This window comes from Lonchura striata, chromosome Z (genome assembly GCF_050655825.1).
Source record: "Lonchura striata isolate lonStrDom1 chromosome Z, ASM5065582v1, whole genome shotgun sequence".
Lineage (NCBI taxonomy): Eukaryota > Metazoa > Chordata > Aves > Passeriformes > Estrildidae > Lonchura > Lonchura striata.
The window spans coordinates 83255956-83273214 of record NC_140740.1 but is presented as its reverse complement, the minus strand read 5'-3'; the positions used below and the strand labels follow the sequence as shown (position 1 = coordinate 83273214).

The window sequence follows — 17259 nt, the reverse complement described above, 5'->3', positions numbered from 1 at the left end:
ATTTTTAAAACCCTTTGACTATCAATTTCAAAAAGGGAATTTGTTTGAGGGATATCAATTGCTTCTGTAAGAGTGAGGCTTTCCTTTGCCTATCCTCTTGATGTTTCCTGACACATCCTGTGCAGAACACGCCGTCAGCCTCATTGCATTCAGGAAAGGAAATTATTATGGAGAACGGAAATTGTTACGGGAAAACGGAGAGGCGAACTGGAAGGCCTTTTAAAGAGGAAATTATTATGGAGAATGGAAATTGTTATGGGAAAACAGAGAGGTGAACTGGAAGGCCTTTTAAAGAGGAAATTATTATGGAAAACGGAAATTGTTATGGGAGAGGTGAACTGGAAGGCCTTTTAAAGAGGAAATTATTATGGAGAACGGAAATTGTTATGGGAAAACGGAGAGGTGAACTGGAAGGACTTTTAAAGAGGAAAGTATTATGGAGAATGGATGGGAAAACGGAGAGGTGAACAGGAAGGCCTTTTAAAGAGGAAATTATTATGGAGACTGGATGGGAAAACGGAGAGGTGAACGGGAAGGCCTTTTAAAGAGGAAATTATTATGGAGAACGGAAATTGTTATGGGAGAAGTGAACTGGAAGGCCTTTTAAAGAGGAAATTATTATGGAGAACGGAAATTGTTATGGGAGAAGTGAACTGGAAGGCCTTTTAAAGAGGAAAGTATTATGGAGAACGGAAATTGTTATGGGAAAACGGAGAGGTGAACTGGAAGGCCTTTTAAAGAGGAAATTATTATTGAGAATGGAAATTGTTATGGGAAAACAGAGAGGTGAACTGGAAGGCCTTTTAAAGAGGAAATTATTATGGAGAATGGATGGGAAAACGGAGAGGTGAACGGGAAGGCCTTTTAAAGAGGAAAGTATTATGGAGAATGGATGGGAAAACGGAGAGGTGAACGGGAAGGCCTTTTAAAGAGGAAATTATTATGGAGAACGGATGGGAAAATGGAGAGGTGAACGGGAAGGCCTTTTAAAGAGGAAATTATTAGGGAGAACGGAAATTGTTATGGGAGAGGTGAACTGGAAGGCCTTTTAAAGAGGAAATTATTAGGGAGAACGGAAATTGTTATGGGAAAACGGAGAGGTGAACTGGAAGGCCTTTTAAAGAGGAAAGTATTATGGAGAATGGATGGGAAAACGGAGAGGTGAACTGGAAGGCCTTTTAAAGAGGAAAGTATTATGGAGAACGGATGGGAAAATGGAGAGGTGAACTGGAAGGCCTTTTAAAGAGGAAATTATTATGGAGAATGGGTGGGAAAATGGAGAGGTGAACGGGAAGGCCTTTTAAAGAGGATATTATTACGGAGAACGGAAATCGCTATGGGAGAGGTGAACGGGAAGGCGTTTTCAGGGCGCGGTCGGTGTTCCAAGCCCCCGCGGGCCCGCCGCGCGCCGCTCCCGCCCTCCGCGGGGCGGGGACGCGCCGCCGCCGAGCGCAGCGGGGCCATGGCGGCTCCGCGGGAGCGCGGCGCGGGCCCGGCGCTGGAGCCGGGCGGCAGCACGCAGACATCGCACCGGCTGCTGGCCTACAGCGACGCGCTGCTGTCCATCATCGCCACCGTGATGGTGAGCGCCCGGGAGGGAGGGACAGAGCGCGATGGCGGAGGAGCTGCCGGCTGCCCGGGTCGCGCCCTCACGGGGCCGGTGCCGTCCGCGCCCGCCCTCATGTCGCGACATGTCGGGGCGGTGCCGGCCACCCGAGAGCGGCTGAGGGTTGTGTGGTGCTGTTGAAACGCTCGACACGCGCTAATGAAACGTTTTGTTGTTTCAGATTTTGCCGGTGGCCCACACGAAAATACATCCTGACCAGGTATCGCGCGGCGTTCGCTGCTCCTCGTGTCCTCGCGAGTAGATGTGACAGCCTCGTTTAGCACGCCCTGCTTTAATTTCGAGTTGCAGGCTTTCAAAAGCAGCGACATAAAACCCAACAGAAATTACACGTAGGGCGAGGAGATGGTGAACTTTGGGCGTAAAACTTTTAGATTAAGATTTGTGCTATGTGCAGGTGTTGTGACATACAGCCTGAATGAGCTATGTTTGTAGGCCATCGATTATAACTAGTTACTTTTCTATGAGAGATGAACTGCCCATCTGACCAAAACATTTCAGAAAGCATCTGGTCTTCTTGGTAATACACCATCACTGAGAGAAGCCACTTATACAGCACAATCTGAATGCTTGTTTTAAAGTCTGTTCATAATAAATGTAATTAGAATAAATTATAGTGGAAAAAGAAGACTACAGAAAATAAATTAATTCTGATAATACCCAGGGATTTTAGGAAACATTGATAATTTGAGAAAGTTTACAGGTTTTCTCTTTTATAATTATTTATTTTTCTACTCTTAAATAGACCTAAGTCTTAGTTTAAGAAGCTCAGATAATATTGGTAATGCAGCAAATATACAGTGTGAGTCTGTTTAAGGCATTGTGGTGGTATTTTCAAAATTTGCTGAGGTCAGGCCCTCTCCTTTCTCTTTTTTAACAATTGTCACATGAAACCTCTGCGATGCTTCTACTGTGGAAGTCAGTGCTGTGAAAGTAAAAGAGGCATATTGTGTCCAGTCCTCTGGACAGTGCATTGTTATAGTAACAGTGATGAGAGACTGCATAAATGAGTAACAAGGTGAATAGAGCATTGGGAAGCCCTTTTACAGATTGATGAGATGTGTTGATACATCAAATGCCATATTTCAACCTACTTAACAAGTTCCTCATAAACTGATTTCTCTGCAATATACTAGAGAGATTGTTGTATGGGAACTGCATTGTTGGGATGCATTTTCCAAAAATACATTACAGTATATCTATTTTTCAGATGTTGGTAATAATTTTGTTATATAACATTTATATTTTGTTTCCTTGGGTGTCACTTTCTGTTTCAGAAATTAGGTGAAAGTGTTCAGCAACTTCTTCTAGCAAAAATTGCAGTCTACTTGATGACCTTTTTAATAGTCACAGTGGCATGGGCAGCTCATGTAAGGTAGGAACATGGTGTTTAAATTTAAAGTCAAAAGCTAAAAAGTGCAGGAGATAACCATGTCTCTGAGGTATTTCTGTCTTGCTGACAGACCTCTGAATTGTCTTTTGTTGAGTACTATTAGAAAATTATTGTAAATAAATGCTACCTTTAGCAGTGAAAAGCTACTCTTACACCACTGCCATCGTCTTACAGAGAAAAACAAGCATTATAAATCTTTTAGAGTTTTCATCCTACCTCGAAGGCTAGATTGAATAAGACTTCTAATTCTGCTGAAAAAAAAAAACCAAAACATTAATTTGTAACTTGCATGTTCCATAACAAAGGAACTGACATAGTACAGCTGGCCTAAAACTTATCTCTCTGTCTTCAGCAGTAGTTGTCACAAAGTCAGTTGTTGCAGATTCTGTACTTTATAGAGCTGTGGACAGTCCCACCTGTCATGTCTTGGTGGTTAAAAAGAAATTGTCATGCAGGCATCATACTGAAACCAGGGCAGAAAATACTCTGCCATTCAAATAGAAATCAGGTTCTTAATAAGTGTCCCATGATTGAACTTGATTGTATCTCGCTTTTAAGATTTTTCTAACAAATTACTTTCATATTTGACCTATATGAGTTTTGGTGGTACCTGGAATACTTGTATTAATTCTGTGGCAAAAGACATTGGGTTCCCCCATACTATCATAAATATACAATTTATATGTAATGTTGTAAAATATATTTTGTGAGTTGTCTTATTCATGATAACCTTACCTTGCCTTGCCTTGACAGGTTGTTTCAGGTGATAGAACATATAGATGATGTTCTGGCTCTTCTAAATCTGGTGAGTCTTGTCAGACAAGCTGAATGGTTAGCAAGCAGTTACAGGCCACTTAAGTGTGTCTGTGAATATCCAAAAGTTTCTACATTAAATATTGTAACTCTGACATATTTCCAAGTCAGGAACATACAAAAATCTTTAGTTTCACTGTGACTGATTGATAAATAACTTGCTTTTAACTTGCAAATGTTTTACTGTAAACCAAAAGAAGCTCTGCAGCAGGTTAGTCTGAAGTTCATCTGAAGGAACTGAGTATTTTGCAATGTTGTTTTAAACTCTGTTCTCTGAAAGTATGCAACCAAACAGTTATTCTAATTTGGTTAATAAAAGCAATGTTGGAACTCCATGAGATAAAACTAGAGGAAATTATTTTAGAAGAATAGCCTAAGACATCTGATTCTTACCTAATGTAGATTTCAAAGCAATGTGTTTCTTTATGCTTTTGTTTGTTGGATTGAGTTTTTTAATTTTGCTTTTTTAGATGTGAAATACTTAGAATCAGCTATTAATGTTCTTGACAAATCAGAAAAACCTGTTTGGAAATATACCTGTGGTATATTTAGCATTGCTACTTTAGAAAGAAGTCTCTTAAAAATCATAGCAAAACTTTTACCTGGGGTATTGGTAGACACAGAAAATAGTAGTGTTTTCTACAATAAGCTTGTACAATTTGCATAGAGAACATGGAAGATGTGTATAAAGAACATGGAAGATGTAGTCAAAACTCAGCAACTTTAGAAATGTGGGTATTTTTAATTATGCAGCACAAGCATTTGATCTCCTTGTAAAATACAAAAGCAAACACATTGAAGATGTGTTCAGAAAATACATAGCGGTTCAAAATGCTTTTTTTCTGTTTTAGGCTTGTATGATGATCATAACCTTCTTGCCATATACAGTAAGTAGTTTTCTAAAATCTGACATTTATTTAAATTACATTGTTTGTTTCTTCCTTTATTTGGAAAGATTTTACCAAAGTATTCAGAAACCCAGGAAAGTGTTGTTATAGTATAAACACTGAATCCATTGTCATACTTAAGTGTTGCTTCTTTAAAATTCATTAAGCTATTTTAGAACTTTTAAATACTTCATGTTTTAGACCTGGCAGAAAATGGGCATTCTAAAAACAAAAATTACAGTTATGGAAAGTCACGATATCATAGAATAGTTTGGGTTGGAAGGTGTCATTAAAGGTCATATAGTCCAACCCCTGCAAAGATCAGGAACATCTTCAGCTAGATGAAATTTCTCGAAGCCCCATCCATCTCCCATTGTATGTCTCGAGGGACTGGGCAACTATGCCACTGTGCCAACATTTTACCACCCTCAGGGTAAAAAATTTCCCATGATTTCTTTTAAAAAAGCAACTGTATTGAAGAAGGTCAGGGTATCTGATAACAATTTTGGTAAAATAAATAAAACTCCTGTGTGTTTGTGTTTCAAACTCCTCCTTATATTTCCTTTTGTAATTTAGCCCTAGTTTGTGCTGTCACTTCTGATTTGCTCTGCAAGGTTGATTCTGGCAGTTGAGGGCTTGTGTTTAAAATCTGCATAATTTTTGGTCATATGACTTCAAAAGAATATTTGCAAATGAATACCTTATTAACAGAACAAAACAGTTGCTTCTTGACTGTTGTATGTGTAAGACAGGCACCTGTTTCTCTGTGGATATGTGTCTTATATTTAGTTGCAAAATAAGGCTGTGGTCAGTAAGACAATCTTTATCAGCAAGAAAACATGCTTTTCATTTTGCCTTGAAGCTGAAATTATTTTTGGAAAGCTGTCCATGTTACCTTAACAACCCTGCTTTGCTTTTTTTTCCCCCTTTTTTATCCTCCCCTAAAGAAGCTGCAGAAATTAATACAACAGGGAGCCATGGAAGTAGACAAAATAAAAGATTCAAAAAGCTTTCCTAATATCAAGAATTTTCACACGTATGGCATCATGTCAACCAAAACCAGTTAAGCTTTATGCTCAGGTACAAGCCACTCTCTAATTATTATGGAGGCACAGTGCCAAAGTGGCTAAGGTTTAGCACTGTCAATGGCAGAGAAAAACCATCTCTCCAGATGCCTTTGGTTGGGATGCATGCATGTATTTGTGGCTAGAAATAGCATTTAATGCCATTATGATGAATTGGAAATTAGTATGTTGATTTATGAATATTTTCAATATTGAATGAAGAGTGCTTCTATTTCTCTACTGTTGTTCCTGCATTGCTTCTTAATTAAATATATGATCTTGTTGATATTTTGACAGTTTTCCTTAATGGCCTCCTTCCCAGGGGTACCTTTTGGCATCTTCCTGTTCAGTGTCTGTGCTGTTGTCATTGGCCTTATACAGGTATTGGAGCTATCCATTTACATGTTCACTTTTACATAGACTCTCTTTTGTAGTACTTAAATTAAGCTTCTTAGTGACTGGCATAAATTGCTAAATATGTTATTTATATAGCATTCTGTTTCAAAGTTATGCCCATTGATGATAATACAGTACCTGTATGTAAGCTTCACTGTCCCATGAAGCTGTTTTATACAAGTAAATCATCTGGTCGCAATGTTCACAGAATTCCTTTCCCACTCTTTTTGAAAATGCCTTGGGGAAAGAACAATTGAGTTTTGCTGCTGATGTTTTTGTGAGCCATGCAGCAGTGGGTGAGGGAACACAGGCTTTCAGTCTCAAGTCCAGCAGTACTTTCCTCCTGCTGCAGTGCTTTGTTGCTTTCAGTTGCTCACTATAGAGGTCTTCGTTCCTCTTCATCAAGGATCAAATGTCATGACAGACTCTGCAGAGGAGACTAAAATCTTCACATGCAGTGTGTTGTCAAATCTCAGAGTTTCTAGGACCAACTTTCCATATGGGAGTGAAGAGTAAGCTTGAAAGTGTTTTGGAATGTGTTGATTTATAATTCTATGTCTTACGTTTGAAATTTATACATATAATAAGTTATATATATTTATATTTATATATAATAAGTTTATATTTATATATAATAAGTTCAGTAATGCTCTTTTCCTTGCAGGCTGTGATAGTAGCATATGGATTCTATCATCCACACTTACTGAATCAACAGATACAGGAGTCTGAAAATCAGAATTTCTATAAACGTCATATCTTAAAGATTATTCTAAGAGGACCAATTTTATGCTTTTTAGCAGCCATCTTTTCTTTTTTCTTTATTCCTTTGGTAAGTTCTCTTGGTTAACAGAAAACTTTGATGCGACAGTTTGTATTAGCTGTCTTCAGGACTGTGTATGAAAATAGTAATGTCTATATTAATTATGCACACTTTCTCAATTGTGAGTTCTAGAGTGTTATTTTTTGCACTGAATGTATTTAAGCATATGTATCAACCTGTAACTTGATCCATGAGTTTGTATAGTGTAAAAAGAATATTCTGCTAAAATGTTACTTGCTATGCCTGCTTGTTTTTTTTTGTTTTAAGCAGGTCTTCTAAACTCTGTGTTAGGGTCTTATGAATCAGAGGTAGTTGAGGTAATATGGAGAATTGGAATGTGAAATGGAACACATGTTGAACAAACTGAAGAAAAGTGAATGCAATTGCTGCACTAACTTAGGGTGTAAGAGCAAATAGAGAAGGGAGATGCTCACCTGCATCTCAAAACAAATAGTTTTGGCTAAGGACTGCTTTTACATAGCCTCTTCTGTCTTTATTTGATGTCAATGAGTTGCTCTTACTTTATTAATAGCTTTAACTCTTTTCTAGAGCCCCTACTCAGAACTAGTTTTTGAATGTATCCTGAGCTTCCATTCCTTTTGTTCTTTAGGAAAAGATGGATTTAACTGAAGGATTTTGAGAAGGATTCCACAGGAATTGTCAGTATTTAAATAATCCTCAAGTTTTAAATAATCCTCAAGTGAATAATCAGGTTGCTCTTGATGAAAGGAGCAGTTATGAATCTAAACATGAAAAGATGTAGTTTTATGTGAAAATATGTTTTCCTTTCCTTCCTCACGCTGTTCACTGTTTGTTTTTAATATCAACAATGGTGAAATAAGTCTCCAAGTTGCTCCTATGCTTAGACCTGTGCAAAGCCTGTGAACCACTTAGGACCCACCAATGTATTTTTGTGACACAAATAGTAGAATCTTAGAATATTGTTAATTGGAAGAACCCGTAAGGATTATGTGGAATAATTCTTCAACTTCCAAAGCAGTTATTCCTGCACTTTTTGTCAGGAGAATTATTTCCCTACTTGTTTTAGTTTGCTTTATTGGTGGTACTAAATTAACTAGGAAAAAGCAGTATTTGATTCCACATGCAATATTTAGGAAGTTCATGAGCATTTCTACTGAGCCTTGTTCTCTTTGAAAGTCAAGATTTCTTTTTCTCAATGTTATTAGTTCTAAGATTGAGAGTTATAGTTTCATATTAAATCTGGTAGGTGATTTATATTTTGGTAACTATATTTAAACTGTTCATCTTCTTCTCCAACAGTCTTACGTACTTCTTGGACTTGTAATCGTTTTTCCGCATCTCTCTCGGTTAATTACATGGTGTAAAACCAAAATTCTTGGTGAGTAACAAAATTCTTAGGCATATGTTCAGATTAGGTTGTCAACATGTTATGCAAACAGCCCAGAACGAAGTAATTTCAGTTCTGCTTTCATTTTTGGTCTTGGAGTATAGTGATTTTAGGATTTATTTATGTGCTTCTAAACAGTTTCTCCCTTGCTTCCTAATTTCCCATAATTGTAATGAGATTTGTGTAAGGCACAACACATTTAAAGTGCAAAACCTTTCTGATTTGTTCTGATAATGTGAGTGCATGCAAACACACCTTGGTGTATGAATGACAGCTGCAGGCCATCTATCCCGTTTCCCTCCTCAAGAGGGGGCGTGGAGATGGAAGAAAATAAGGAAGCAAGCTCTATGCTTTTATCACTTCCTTCCTCACAATGCTGAATAGTCACACCTTTTCAAACAGGCAAGCACTGCATCTGTAAATCAAACTTTCTCACAACAGTTGACTGTTCAGGGTATTACATTTCATTAATCTAACTGCTATCAACCAAAGAGGTGGCTTCACACATGTCTTAAGCTAGCCTAAACACATGGTTCCTTCCCTTATGTGCTTTCTGCCCTCCTTGTGTCAGGAGTAAGTTGCACAACCATAGCAAGCTGAGCTGCTCTTAAATCCTGCTGAGAAAGAGGTTGCTGTTGATAAAATAAAAGGAGCAGGGGATATCATGCAACCTATTGGCTGGAAAGGTGCAGTGGCCCTCTGAGAGGGACTACAAAACCACTGAACAGATAATGTCTTTGGAACAGATGTTCCCAAACTGGGTCAGAAGAATAACAGCTTTGTACTTCTACTGCTGCTATTCAGACTAGTACAAGTCTGTACAAGTCCAGTGCAAATATGAGCATACTTTTTAACTCCCCCATGTGGCACGAATAACAGGGAGGCAGAAGTGCTCTGAAAGGATGAAGCCAGACTCTCAGAGCCTGAGAATAAACACATACAAATATTGTCCATGTTTATTGTGATGTGGCCGCTGTGGTTTGTAGTCAGGTCATGTCTCTACCTCTCACCCTGTCAGATGGCTGAAATACTACTTTATTGAATTTCTTGTGATTACACCTGCTCTGCATTCCCATGGAACCTTAACCTTTTTCTTTGTCCAGTCTATATACCTGAAGCAGTGTATTTTGGCTAGCTAGGCAGTTCTGAGTTCACTCTTTAGAGAGGTGTCCAACATTTCCTATTAAAGCTACACCTTTTGACAAAAGGCTTCAGTATTTTAAGTGAGGTTATTCGATATCCCAGTTCAGCCCCCATGGTTTTTTTCAAGACAGGTTTAATTGCCATGTAGTCTAAGTTCTCCAAGTTGTCATAGAGGCCCTACTAGTTAGTAGGGCCTCTATGTTAGGGCTTCCTGAGATGCTGATTTGTTTTGTTCAATTACAGCTTTGAGTCATTATTCACTTAGTGGAAATAGTTTGCCATATAGTTTAAAGGAAAGAGCTTTTGTTTTTTTTGTTGTTCCTAAAGCACTTGTCTTGAATGAAACATAAATTTCAGAGAGAGGCACATATGCCAAAAAAAGTGGAGTGACTGACGTGTGGATGACTGGCATCCTTTTGTCTAAAGAAAAGTTTAGGCAGATGGAGAAAAAAGGAGGTCACAGTAGGTTGTTGAACTACCTTATTTTACACTTCTTTTCATGATTAAGCCTCTGGATTTGTTTCCAGGTCAGAGAGGTGAAGAGGAAGAACATCATAGCTTAGAAACCTTCACTTTTTACCTCAGTGAGCCTCTGAGTAAGGAACGAGTAGAAGCATTCAGTGATGGGGTCTATGCCATTGTAGCAACCCTGCTCATTTTGGATATATGGTAAGACTTTGTACTGGTTCTTACACTTCGTCTTGTTAAATATATGAAATTTTGTTTGTATGTAATATTTGAGGAAATAAAATTAATCAGACATTGTGTTTGACTTCCAAAATCTGCAGTGGTTACCTTAAAATACGATTTTCTGGAAGGACACAGAGCACAAACCAAAGATACTTCTAAGAACACATCCATTCCAGCAGTAATGATCATCAGTGTGTGTAATACGTGTTGGGGTGTAGAGTCTTGAAGAACAAAGCTTCCTTTTTTGTTTAGTTATGTTTTCAGATGAAAGCTCTTTATCAGTAAAAGCTGTTTAGTCAGTGTAGCAATTTTATTAACCCAAAGGAGTGCCAACCTGCATTAAGATTTCCTTTTATATGTAATTTCTTTGCAGAGCTGTTATTTGAACACTGTTTCTAAATAATAAATTAGAGAAGTACAGAGTAGATTCCTGATTTTCACTACTTTCTCAAAGTAAAGCAGCATAATTGAGCCTTGCTTCAAATGTGTTTTTATAACAGTAATATGCAAAGTAAAGTAATTTTTCTCTCCACAGTGAAGACAATGTTCCAGATCCCAGAGAAGTTGAGGAGAAGTTCCATGGCAGTCTTCTTGAAGCTTTAAGTGAATATGGGCCAAACTACCTTGCTTACTTCGGCTCATTTGTTACAATTGGTCTCCTGTGGTTTGTCCATCACTCTCTTTTCCTTTATGTAACAAAAGCTACCCGATTAATGGGACTGCTCAACATACTTTCATTGGCTTTCATTGGTGGGCTTCCACTAGCTTACCAGCTGACCAGTGAATTTGCAGAAAAGTCTCATAATGAAATAGAAGCCATTCAGGTCAGCTGCGTTATCACTTTCTTTGCCAGCATATTTCAGTTTGCAATATGGACTACAGCCCTTCTCAATGAAGAGGAAACTTTGCATGCCTTTGCTAGATATGGTGGCAAGGAGCACGCCTTCATGTTTGCCAAGCTGGCTCTGTACCCTTGCGTAAGCCTGGGGGCCTTCTTCCTAACTTGCTTGTTAAGTGAATTTAGCACAGCAATTTTCCATCTTATGCAGATCGTAATCCCGTTTGCTTTCCTTGCCTTGCGCATTTTTGTTAGGATTTCTTTAACTGCCATAAAGTCTGTGATGTCTCTCTCCAGACGGAAGATTGTATTGTTAGAAGAAGAGGAGGCATGTTTGTCTCCAAATGAAACACTGTCCTAAATTTCCGCACAATGCATGTGAAGTTACGAGATCAATTTCAGCTTCTCTGACTCGCATTATATTTGTGTGTGGATTATATTGATGTAAACCAAAGCCTGTATTGACCATAACTGGAGCATATTTTTGTTTAAGCTGGCCATGCTTGAGACCCTTTTTCCAAAATCTGCTATTGAAAACACTGGTTAAAGAGGGAGTGCAAAGAAAAGCATATTCCCCTTCTTTTAGGATTGCCTTACAGGAAAAAATGCTGCTTGACATGTAATTGCAGCAACGATGGATTAAGAAGTGCACAGATACCCAGCAAAATGGCAGCCAAACACAGCCAAACACAGAAGTTGGTTAAGCCTCTATGTAAGAGAGAGTGAGGCATGGAAACATCTGGATTTCTGGGTGGTACATCATAGTACAACATATGTTCATACAAGTCACTGGTTTCCTTTTTTTTTATTTTAAGTTTTTTCAATGTTAAATTTTTAATTTTTTTTTTCAATGGTCTGTTGTGCATAGTCACAAACAGGGAATAACAGTTGGAAATCTGTGTTTGATTGCAAGTTTAGATGGGAGTTGCAATTGTGATAGCAGTCTTCCAAGCCATCTGAACACAAGTTCTTTGGCCATATCTATTCTTTTTTTTAAAAGGATGTAACAAATGAGGATTCATGTGGCTTTGCATCCAAGTTTCAACTAGCTCTGATGTTTTCTGAGGGAAAAGAGCTCTGTGATTAGACATAAGGGTTTTTCTGCTCTGCAGAAGCTTCTTGCCTGAAGTTTTAATTTCTCAGGCTTTTTGAGTCTGGCTTTTGTCTGTCAGTGGAACATTCTTCTGTTATTTAGAAGGCACTGTATCATATTGAAGGAACTCTCCTTGAAGACTGCAATGAGACTGCAATGTGTGAGAGTTCCACATCAGGTAAGGGAGTTGAGCTTTCTCCTGAGTTGTGGACAACTAAGGGATCCCACAGATTTCTGAGTCTCAGGAAGAAAGCAGAGTAAACTAACCCCTAGATATTCCTGTCCATGATAATGTTGAATATTTTTGTTTACACTTACATGAAGCTGGATAAGTATTGTGTTTTTCAAATCATCTAAGCTTTGGCTGCCCTAGAAGCCATTACATTTCCTTTTGGCAGAGCAATTAATTTGTATCTTGAATTATCTTAGTGCCTGACAACTTTAATGCCGTAATTAAAGGCATTTGGGGAATTTTGTTGTTCATCATTAAAAAAAAAGTGGCAAAATATGCCTAAAGAAATTATAGGTGAAAAACAAATAATTTTGTTTCAGTTGAGATCAGCCTTGAAAGCACTTGTGCTTTTGTTTTGAAGCACCTTGATACCGAATATGTCATTGTGAATATTTCATACTTCTTGTGAAGAGTATGTTCAGCTATACAAGGGGATTTATACCTAGTTATGGTTAAATTACTTCCATTGTGTTGTGTATAGCAGTTTTTCTGATACTAATAAAAGCACTTTTGTTCTGTATGGTTTTGTTTCTAATGTGCAGCAGACACATATTAAGTAGTGAATATGTGTATTTGTAATAAATTGCAATCAGTGAAGAAACAAAACTTCAAGCCATTTATTTCTTCTCTGTGGGTGAACTTTATGGTTGATGTCTATGATTAAAATTATGTTAGATGGGTTTTTCCTACCAGATCACCAAGGCCCCTTCCAACCTCAGCAGTTTTGAGATTTTTTTACAAAACACTAAAATGTTTTTAATGTGATGTAAAGAAATGTTGATTCTACTTTTCATGGTACCTGAAGAGAATGAAACCCAAAAACAGAATCTAGCCAAGGAGTTTTGCGGTGGTGTGTTTTTCTTTCATTTAATATTTGTTTAATATCTGTTTCCCCCCCCCCCAATCCTCCCTTTCCCTGCCCCTTTCCCTAGAACCTTCCCTGTCATTCATTCTAGCCCCCTCCTCAGCTTCCAGATGTTAGTTCTGCCCTAAACTCCTCCCCTGCTATTCCCTCATTGGTTACTGTTCCTACACCCGTCCTCCTGAGTTCTGTATAAAACCTTTGCCCCCCCGCCCGCCGGGGTCTTGGGGCTCATGGAATAAAACCATCTCGTTCCCCCCCAAGTCCCGTGTCGCCTTCGTCTGTCCCTGCGCGCCACGAACTGAAACTGCAGAGCTTGCGGGGGAAAGCGGCCGCCCGTTCTCTTCCCTCACCGCCCAGCACGGCTCGGAGTGCCGCGGCGAGGAGCGCATGCCGCGCCTCAACATATGGTAGCAGAGGATGGTTCCCTCCTTCGTCTTGTAGAAAAAACGGGCAAATTCGTGGGGGCGCCCGCCTCACAGAAGAAGAAGGAGGGAAGAGGAACATCTACGGCCGTAAAAGCTCTGCCTGATGCTAAGAGGAGCTGAGCGCCGAGCGAAAAACTGACGCTCCGGGACCCTCTTTGTTCTCGCCATCTTCCCGCCCGGGAGCAGCCGCGCTGCACGGGCAGCCGGGCTGCAGAGCTTTTTGGCGGGCAGACTTACCCGAGAACACAGAGGGCGGTTTTGGCAGCGGCTCGGGGGAGCCTGAAGAGGGACTGACCGAAAAGAGGTTCATTCCTCGGTCAGCATCTGCAGCGAAACCACCGGAGGCTGATAGTGGCCGAAACCAAGGCTTCGGGGACGAGTCTTGGTTTAACGGGAACACCCAGGCTTCCGGAAGGGCCAAACCGAAAGAGAAGGAACATCCCCAGTTTTCAGCGCGACTTTTCCATCGAGTCGAGGAGAAGATCCAAGCCATCTCCGTCCGAGCCTGCAAGGTAAGGTGGGCTATACGGGTGCGGGGTCGCCCCGACGGACGGCTGGGTTTGCCGCTTTTTTTTTCTCGTGTTTTAACCCCCGTCTGCGCCCAGACTGGGGCTGTAGCCGTGCATGTCCCTGGCAGGCGGGTGGGTTTTCTTTTTCTGGGGGAAGCTAGCACTGAGTGCTATCCTTCGCCTAGTCTTCTGTGGGGACCTAGATTAGATCGCTTTTTCTTCTCCTCGAAAAAGTTGTCTTCTCTATCCTCCCCTCCCCATTCTGGGCTGGACGGAGGGGGTAGAAAAGACACCATTAGGGATCAGCTAAGAAGACGACACGTTAGCTATAGGAGAGTTGTTAAAAGGGGCCCTTTACACCCACGCATTGCGCCGACATCCAGCTGCGTCGGGCGGCCCCCCCCCCTCCTATAAATTTCCCCTTTTTGCTTCTGTGAAGCTCCCTATGCCCCCATCCCCTCGGACTTTCCTAAAACCCTTTCCTATCCTCCCTTGGGGATTGCTGTGGCCGAGCCGCCCCAAGTGCCCTGCCGGACACTGCTCAGGCCAAGTGCAGTGTATCTGGCACCCCCCCCAAGATGGCGCTGGCCACGCCGCTCGGGACCCATTTCCCGCCTTGACCCTTCTTTTCCGCCCCTGGTTTCCCGCCAGTCCCATTTCTCTCCCAATAGCCCTGCACCGTCCCTGCACGAGGCTAGTCCCTGTTGGGGGAGGCGGGGTTGGATATTCCCCCATCCTTCTTCGGGCTCGTCCTCCGGGGGGAGGGTCGGGAGGGATCTTCTCCCGAGGAAATGGAGCCGAAACCCGGGACTGAGGATCCGTCATTTTGTCTTCCCCCTGAAATGGCGGCGCCCCGGTCCACCCCTTACCGATACCCCCTGTTAATCATGGCAATCACTAATTAAGTGATTGTCTGATTCCCCTATCCTATTCCTTAATGTACCCTACCCAATATTCCTTTTTATTTAACTACAAATTCCTCTTTTTGCTTTTGATTATTTTTGAATAATCTGTTTGTTGAGTTATATTTTATAGAAAAAAAAAAAATCATCCCAGTTAATTATTACTCAAGATATTATGCCCACCTCTCAAACGGACATTCAAATTGAACAAACCACATCGCTATCCGCTGACTCTGCTTTAAAACAAGCGCCGTTATCCGCTGACTCTGCTTTAAGAATTTGAGAAGCCAAACATCGCAAGCACCGCGACGAAGCAAATTCTAAATCAGATGAAGTCACAAATCCTGCTGTGCTTTGTACCCTTAATTTGGACTTTGATTTAAGACAATTTTATATATTCCAGATAAAGTTTTTATATGTTTCATATGTTGTAATCACAATTAGTTTATCATTTTTTAATGTCTTTCAATTTATGTTTTTTTAATAATATGTAATGTTACAATTTGATTTTATATTAAGTTGTTTTGTTGTAATTATAATTAATTCAGTCTTTTCTGATATTTTTTAACTTAAAGGCTGTGTTTAACCATTATTGCTACAGGAATCACTCAGCTACTATATCGCTTCAGGCTTGCTGCATTGCTGCGAAATTTAAAAATTTATTAATTATATTTAGTTGATCTTTTATTATATTTAATTCCAATAATTCCATTTAATTATTTTATTCAAATTAGATAATTGTAATTTTAATCATTCTAATTAAATTTTTTAGTTTAATTTCTGTCAATTATTTCATTCTATTTCAATTATTTACATTATTTACATTATTTTAGATTGTTACTCAGAGCAGCAAAACAGCAAGTTTTGTGCAGTCTTGTGTCTAATTTAGGCTGTTACTACTCTTCCTGCCCTATAAATGCAATAATGTGTCTTTCATGTCCTTTAAGTAATTTACAATGTTATCATATGATTTTATATTATTTGCATGTTTTATTAATTTGCTTAAACCACAAAATTCTCCTTCTTTTTGTAAAGGAAAAGAGGGAGATGCGGTGGTGTGTTTTTCTTTCATTTGATATTTGTTTAATATCTGTTTCCCCCCCCCCAATCCTCCCTTTCCCTGCCCCTTTCCCTAGAACCTTCCCTGTCATTCATTCTAGCCCCCTCCTCAGCTTCCAGATGTTAGTTCTGCCCTAAACTCCTCCCCTGCTATTCCCTCATTGGTTACTGTTCCTACACCCGTCCTCCTGAGTTCTGTATAAAACCTTTGCCCCCCCGCCCGCCGGGGTCTTGGGGCTCATGGAATAAAACCATCTCGTTCCCCCCCAAGTCCCGTGTCGCCTTCGTCTGTCCCTGCGCGCCACGAACTGAAACTGCAGAGCTTGCGGGGGAAAGCGGCCGCCCGTTCTCTTCCCTCACCGCCCAGCACGGCTCGGAGTGCCGCGGCGAGGAGCGCATGCCGCGCCTCAACAGAGTTTCATTTTGGTGTTTATAAGGATGCTCTGTATAAAGCAATGTATAAATACTACAAGCCACTGTGTTGGCTCAGAAATTCAGAAATGCTTTTTATTTTTTTTGCTTTGGTGTGTGTGTTGTTGGTTGGTTGGTTTAGTTTTTCTGGGTTGGTTTGTTTGTGGTTTTTTTTTGCTTACCCCACTTACAAATAAGTAATTTGTTCTGCAGCAAGAAAACTTTTTTTTTTTTTTTGCTTGTCATCAAGATAGCATTATTCAACACAAATTTGGTAGTATCTCAGAACCTAAACCTGAGGACAAACATGATATGAGACTTTGTATAAACAGCTCATTCATTTAGCATCATTATAAGTTCTTGAGAAACAGACTTCATTAATTTGATTTGTGTCATTCTCAAGTAGGAATATAATTCTCAACTGTAACTAATTGTTCTTGATAGAATTGATAGAATTACTAATGACCACAGGGTTTTGTATCTATGAAAATTGAAGTACAATAATTACAATCCCAGAATCACAGGTGTCATTAGAAGGGGCCTCTGAAGACTATCTACTCCAACCCTCCAATTTAAAGTAGGGTCGGGTAGACGGGTTGGTTGCAGAGGTCTGTGTCCAGTCAGACTGAGCATCTGCACAGAGACCACAACCACTTAATGACAGATTAGTTCAGGTTGTAAGAGACCTTTAAGATCATGCAGTCCAGCCATTCACCCAGCAGTGCC

General features: G+C 40.0%; 1 protein-coding gene across 1 annotated transcript; it reads left to right on the top strand.

Annotated features, from left to right (window-relative positions):
* Positions 1 to 1438: 1438 nt before the first annotated feature.
* TMEM175 (transmembrane protein 175) lies at positions 1439 to 13487 on the top strand. Its single transcript, XM_021550348.4, has 10 exons — positions 1439 to 1582; positions 1788 to 1826; positions 2902 to 2999; positions 3771 to 3822; positions 4682 to 4717; positions 6079 to 6162; positions 6842 to 7006; positions 8279 to 8357; positions 10037 to 10178; positions 10735 to 13487. The coding sequence occupies exons 1-10, from the start codon at positions 1463 to 1465 to the stop codon at positions 11396 to 11398; spliced, it is 1479 nt and encodes a 492-aa protein (XP_021406023.1). The 5' UTR covers positions 1439 to 1462; the 3' UTR covers positions 11399 to 13487.
* Positions 13488 to 17259: the final 3772 nt, after the last annotated feature.